This window comes from Solanum dulcamara, chromosome 4, assembly GCF_947179165.1.
Source record: "Solanum dulcamara chromosome 4, daSolDulc1.2, whole genome shotgun sequence".
In the NCBI taxonomy this organism is placed as follows: Eukaryota; Viridiplantae; Streptophyta; class Magnoliopsida; order Solanales; family Solanaceae; genus Solanum; species Solanum dulcamara.
The window spans coordinates 47,318,529-47,326,090 of record NC_077240.1 but is presented as its reverse complement, the minus strand read 5'-3'; the positions used below and the strand labels follow the sequence as shown (position 1 = coordinate 47,326,090).

The following is a 7,562-nucleotide window of genomic DNA, read 5'->3' as shown; positions in this document are numbered from 1 at the left end:
AGAAAAAAACAAAATTCAATAGGACATAGTTTTAAAAGAACAAAATTCAATAGGAGCGAGTTATAAAGGCTGTCCTTGGACTTGTTCAGGACCAATCTCTAAAGGAGTTCCTATGACTCAATAGGATGAGTCATCTTCCTGTTGATGGGTCATAAGAAAGACTCATAATCAAACTTCAGAGGCTAATGAACTTGCAGTTTTTCAGTCCTACAAGACGAGTCAAGACCATGACTCATTGTCTTCTAGACGAGTAGTAAACATAACTCGTAGGTAGATTTCAGAGACTTCAAAATTTTTAGGTTTCAACCAAATGATGATTTATAACCATGAATATGAGTCATAGAAATGACTCGTATGCAAACTGTAGAGGCTCTCAATTCTAAGAAAAAATAGGAACTGCAGGACGAATTTAGTCTACGTCTCATAGACATGTTGATGAGTCATAATATCGACTCGTATAGGCAAAGTTCAGAGGCTAATTTTTAGGTCTTCTCAGGGACCTGTACTATGACTCAAGTATATGAATCGTAGATTTGAGGAAGAGTCATAGAAATTGATTCATAGGTCCAAATCCAGTTTTAGTGAAGGGTATTTGTGTCATTTCCTAAGTTCAATTCAATGAACATAGACACAATTATGGCTAACTTCAACACTATATCTACATAATTCTTTAAAATTTCCCTCATTCTAAATCACTCTCCCAAATTCTCTAAGGCAAAAACTAAAATCTCTCAAGGATTCCTCTCCATGTATCAAGCTAGGGTTTCATATTTCAGCAAAGTTTCTTCTTCAATTTTGAGTAATTTTATACAAGTTATGTGCGGATTGATCCATGGGTCTCTTTAACCCATGGAGTCCCTCAGTTTCTCCAGGTTTATCTTCAATTTTCGATGATTTATGAATTCCTATTTTGATAAATTATATTGGGCTGATTTAATTTCGTTTTAAACTATTATCTATGATTATTCTAAGTGTGTATCTAGCTTAATTGAAGGACTTTAATTTGAATTATTAATGACCATGCATAAAGCTATCTAAATTATGATTTTGAGGATTCAAAGATGATTTTATAAGTTGATTATGAGTTCAATGATTTTCAGTGAAAGTTTTATGATTTGAAGTTGAGATGTATGATTTTTTGATGAAATTTATGATGATGGTAAAATATGATGAAAGATATTTTTTATAGTGTGATAAGTTCAATTCTCGCACAATCATGTTTAAAGATTGTGTTAAGGATAATTCTCACAAAAGTTATGGATTCGTATAAATCACTGAAGTTAATGAGCTATTCCTAATATGTTTTAATGAAGGTGGATTGATAGGTAGTGTCTATCTTTCCCTATTATTTTATGATCAGGTTTTATGAGTTTTCATTGGGATATTGACTAAGCACCTAGAGGAAATCTAGGTGGGTTTCAGTCTGGTAACATATTTAGCTACCCTAGGGAATCTTAGTAGCAACCTAAAGTCCTAAACTACGTTGCCCACGTACGATTTATTTCATGGCCTAGCTAGATCCACATATAGCACAATTGGGTTGAATTGAGTACCATGATGGAGTATACCCTAGAAATTTAACTTCCTCCTTCTCGATTAGGGTAACATCGAATTCCATCAAATAGCTCGCATAGTATTAGATGTAGGTTAAAGGTCTTATCCCACACAAGTTAAATGTCAAGTTATGAGTTTTATGATAAAGTCTTATGATATGCATTAACAAGGATTTTTCATATGTTTTCAAATGCTTTTTACCCTTACTCATTTTCATTATGATTGGTCATGCATCTTATGGCATATTGTTCATGTTCTTTTACTTGTTCATGCATATCCCACATACTTTGTACTTCTCTGTACTAATATATATTTTGCCTATATTGTCTCCTAATGTAGGGATGGGTGACACTCACGATGATCCTATGAGTCGCTAAAGGTGCTTAGATATCAAGAGTTTGTGAGTCCTCATCTTATTGAGGGTAATGACTTTTCTTTTATGCTATTTCTATGCATACCTCTATTAGTTTGGGTGAGCTAGGATCATTTCCTAAGCCCCAAACAAATATTAGACTAGAGGCATGTTTAGACGCTATGTGATGTAGTCTGTTGGATAACTATTGAATTTGCTATCCCTTATACTCATTCCCTTGAGTTGTTAGTTCCATTTATTTTACTATTTCTCTTTCCCTTATCGATGTGATGTATGCTAAGATGGATTGGTTGGGGTCCCTTTTATCTCAATCATCATATCACGGCTTGGCCCTAGTACCGGTCATGGTATTATCTGTGATAAAATAGCACGGATTTCATACCCTCTTTTCATAGAGATTAAGCAAAGGGAAAATTTGATTTCTTGAAATCCCTTGAAACTTTGTTTGATGTTTTTAGGAAGCTTCTTTTTTATATTTCTAGGGATATGTATTTTATGAAAGTGGTGGAATTCTAGCAAACTCGCTGAAAGGAACTGATGAATCTAACTTAAAATAAGAGAATGAAGAGTTATGAAAAACCCTTGATTCATGAACCTCATAAAACTGGAATTCATTCCCAACATCGCAGTTTATACACCATACCTATGAATAATCTCCTGCGATAGTTGACTCTATTGGCATCACTAGTGTGGAAGATTCCTCGCACCTGCAGCATTGCCCTTGTGAAAGCAGGTCTGCAGGGGTGGCTCTTGTACTAGAGTTTCCAATCACCTAAAAATTAAGCTTATCATTGACTCCCCTGTACTAGAGTTGCCAATTCACCTGCTAATTCTTATTAACACACTAGAAAGTTATGGATTAGTGAAAAATGAAATTCAATAATAAAAGTAACAAAGCAACTACACTGTAAAAATCTAAAAATAATGGGTTGCCTCCCATCAAGCACTCAATTTGCCATCGTGGCACGACACCAGTTGCTTTATGCTTCCACTTTGAAGAAATGAATCTCCTCCCAAATTTATAATCAAGATTTCGCAGAGGAATGGAGTTAAGAATGTGTATAGTATGAATCCCACTTTGTCTGTCCACTTTGAAGATTTTAATTTGTTGCCTAAATATAAGCCCTGGGAAGTTGGAAGGCCAAACAAAGGATGTTGTTGCAGAAAAAGTTGCAAATTGTTTGCTTGTGCAGGCTTCTACGAGCGTCCGTACCACCCCATAGAAAATCCTACGAGCCATAGCAAGGCAGTATTAGAAGGCCTAGCAGTTGAAAAAAAGTCTTGGGTGTTGAGATAACTAAAGTTTACAAGTCCATAGAAAGGTTGAAAAGCCATAGGATAGGCTAGTAGGAAGGATTATGAGAAATGGAAAATTTACTAAGTCTGATCTTACACTACGAGGGGTTCCTACGGACCTTATGACGTCCTACAACCTATAGAAATGACCCATAAAATAAGTTTAAAACTCAGTATTTTAGATTTTGGAAATGTTGGCATGATAAGAGCGTGTTACGATCCATAGATTCTATGAGGAACTGTAGATAGGGTTCGTAGGTCAAGTCCTGAGGATTGGAAATTTGTCTATATGATGGGGTATTCTACAAACCATATCTACCACCCTGTAATACTTGTGACGACCTATAGAACTTATTCTTAAGTCCCAAATGCAAATTCAAGCAGCTCAACATTTAGAACACTGATCCTAGGACCCCATCCGTACAACCTATCATATAACCTACAACCTGTTGGTCCCCACTCATAGGTCGGTCTATCAGACATAAATGAGGGGTATTTTAGACATTTCCTATCTCCTCTACATTTATTCTATGTCATTTTAGGGTATTCTACAAATCTTATAAATACCTAAATCCTTCAAATTATCATTACTCCCTCTCATTCTCTCGAATTCACCTAAAGGGTTCAAGGTCTCCTCTCAAGTCTTCTTCTCCAAGAAATAGTTAGGGTCATGACCAATTCAAGTCTCCATTGTTATAAGGATTCTCTTGGGCTTTGAATATCAAGGAATGTCAGGAATTCATCCATGGATTCTTTCCATCCATGGAGTCCCAAAGTTTTCTCTCTTTTCTATAGATTTTAATTTTACAAATTCTAGGGTTTTGGATCAAGTTGCATTGGGTCAATTCAATTATACTTCTACTTAATTCCAATAGTTTATTCATGCATGATTTTAGTTTAATTGCATGCTTTCAATAAGTATTGCAAGGACCCATGTATCATACTATGAATTTCATGTTTTAAACCATGAATTTATGATCATGAAGTTTATGAAATTTCAAATATGATTTATGAAAGCTATATATTATGATTCAAGTATTTGTACAAGTATAAAACCATGAATTATGAAAGGTTTTATCACAATATACAAAATATGATGATTTGGATTCCTAGAAAGGTAAGTATCAACAAGTTCAAAGATTATGGTTTTCAAGGAGATATTCTTATGGTGTATTTTCATGATATTGTATTGGTTGATTCACATTTCCTAATGACTATGCTTTATGTATTCCACTGGGATTACTTTAGCACCTAGTGAACTTTATGGTGAGGATATACAAGGTAACCTTAGTACAACCCTTAGTTCCAAAAATACGAGCCACCATAGGTTTGCCTTTATGGCTTTGCTAGTAGATCCACATATAGCTCAAGTTATGTTTATGATATGGAGTCTACCTTGGCAAGTAGTGGCTCTCTTCTTGATGAGGGAATTACATTGGATTCCATGTTATAGTTCATATGGTCTTACGTATCTACTAAGGTTAATATCCCGCATATGTATATGGTATGTCTATAAGCTTATGATGATGTTTTATGATGAATTGACCACATGAATATTATTTTAAATGTTTCAAGTTTTACTCATATTTTTAAGATATTGGTCATGCATCACATGTTCATATTGTTTATGTCCAATTATTCTCCTCCACGAATATTTCTCACATACTTAATATATTCCATGTTCTAACACATACTTTTGCCTATATTGTATTATAATATAGGGTTTGGCAATCACCACGCACATCCCATTCATGGTTAGAGCTTGATTTACTATTTCTATTTATTGGTGTGACCTTATATTTCAAGGATGTGACATTTATGTTTTCTCTTTATTTCTTGTGACTTTATTTCTGATTTTGGTGAGCTAAGAGCTTGTCCTACATCTCGTCGAGACTAGTTGAGGCATGTAAGATTTTTCATGGAATGTATTTTGTCCCGTGTTTTGAGAATATTTCTTGTTTTCCCTTATGATGAGATTACCCTTTTGAGACTTTTATTCTGCATTCATAATGTCAGTTGTTATATTTACATTTACATTATGTATGTTCATGGATAATATGCTAAAGGCTTGGTTGGGATCCATCGGGTTTGTAATCATCGTGACACGCCTATGGCCTAGCTTGGGTCATGATAAACATAATATCAGGTCTCCAAGGGAGTCTAACATGCTACATCAAGTAGAGTCTTGTTCATGGGTTTGAAGGGTGCTACATCTATGAACAGGAGGCTATGAGGCATTTTAGGAAACTCCACTTCTTTCATTATTTTCATGTGGTGCGATAGAGCTGAACTCTATGGAGTTTTCCTTTAATGCTTTCTCTTTGCAATCATAGAATCATGCCTCCACGTAGGTTTCCCAAAATAAGGAATGTTGAGGAGGAGAAACAAGGTCAAAATGACCCATTAAATAACCAAGTCTCATATGCGGAGTTTTGTGCCACATTTCAAGTACCTGCCCAAGTCGTAGCTGATCAAGCTAAGAGGGAAGTTGTTGCTCTCATAAACCCATATGGATACTATGGCTAGATGAATTCATGATTTCCCCCATATGAATACTACCGAGTTCTAGATTATAAGGTGGACAAGAATCCATAAGAGTTGTTGAGGGTATTGGCAAGATTGTGGATATCATGTCGATTAGTCTGATGGAGAAGGTAGACTTGGCAGCATATCCACTTAAGGAATTTGCACAAATTTGGTTTGATTAATAGAATAGTGAGAGGGCTAGGGATATGGGTCTAGTTGATTGGAAAGAGTTCAAGGGTGCTTTCTTTGACCACTTCTTTCCATTGGTGTTGAGGGAATCTAAGGTGCAAGAATTCATCAATTTGAGAAAAGGAACCATGAGTGTAAGGGAGTACACCCTAAGGTTCACTAAATTTTTGAAATATGCTCCTTTCATAGTTGCTGATCATAGAGCTCGTATGAGCAAGTTTATTTTGGGTGTGTCGGACTTAGTGCTCAAAGAATGTAGAACCACCATATTAATCAAGGAGATGAACATGCCAACGCTCATGACACATGCCAAGCAAATTAAGAAGGAGAAGTTGAAGAAGAGGTCTAGAGGGGAATCAAACAGGGCTCGGACAGATGGTGAAAAGTTTTCTCATGGCAAGTCTAGTAATGATGGCCTTCCTCAATTTCTCCAAAAGTACATTTGCAAAAATTCTTTCAACACCTTGGCTCCAAAGTTTAGCAAAGATAGGGTCTCTAACCCTAATCCTCAAGGAGATGCTCTGAGTGGTCAACCTATTTCCCCATGCAAGAAGTGTGATAAGAAGCATATAGGAAAATGTCTAACTAGATCGGGTGCTTGCTTTGGTTATGGTAATATGGGTCACCAGGTGAAGGATTAGATGGTCGACTCCCGACTCAAGCTTAGACTATGACAGGCCGACCGGCTTAGCATGGTACTACTTTGTGTGGCGGTCAGTGCCAAAATATATTTTATGCCCTACATACTCGTATAGATTAGAGGATCCCCACGATGTTGTGATTGGTATGGTCCAAGGCTTTGAATTTGATATTTATGCATTGTTAGATCCATATGCTACTCTATCATTTATTATCCCGTATTTTGCCATAAAATTTTCTTATCATGACCCAACCCCGTAAGCAGCGACTATGGTCTGACTTGGACCCCCGTATACATACCCATCAAATATAGTCAACCCGAACTGCAAACAATATGATAACATACATAAGAACCCCATTGGGTCATGACGTCTTCGTATCAATACATCTCTATCATTTTCCCCTGAGGAGTTGTTACCAATCATTTCATGAAGGGACATGCAAGCCTATTAACATTTACAAGGCAAAACGTACATACAACCCACATATACATATCTACAGACCTCTAGGAATAGCAATAGTAACGTATGATGGGATAGGGACCCCTCCATACCCATGAGTAAACAAATATATACATCAAAAGGTCAGTACCAAGATCTAGGCTCCGACACAATAGAGCACCTTCAAATCACTAAGTGGAGATCCTAAGCTGGAGGGTCCCCAAAATGCGTATCTGTACCTGCATGCATGAAATGCAGCCTCACGAAGAGAGGGGTTTCGTACGATATATGTACTAAGTATGTAAGGCATAACAAATCATAAATGAGATCACATCTAAAGTAGAAGCTCAGGAGATAAGTATGGTACTCAAGAAATCACTGTACTTGTGCCTTATGAAACCAAATCATACATGATCATATCATATATCATATCCAGTCCATTATGGACTCGGTGAATATGTCATATACTAGTATCATATCTGTTAGTATCGAGGAATGTACAGCCCGATCCCTATATACATATAATAATATGGAGGAACGTACGA

General features: G+C 36.3%; 1 protein-coding gene across 1 annotated transcript; it reads left to right on the top strand.

Annotated features, from left to right (window-relative positions):
- The first annotated feature begins 5,955 nt into the window (after window positions 1–5,955).
- On the top strand, window positions 5,956–6,579 carry LOC129884242 (uncharacterized). The gene has a single exon (XM_055958572.1). The coding sequence runs from the start codon at window positions 5,956–5,958 to the stop codon at window positions 6,577–6,579; it is 624 nt and encodes a 207-aa protein (XP_055814547.1).
- Window positions 6,580–7,562: the final 983 nt, after the last annotated feature.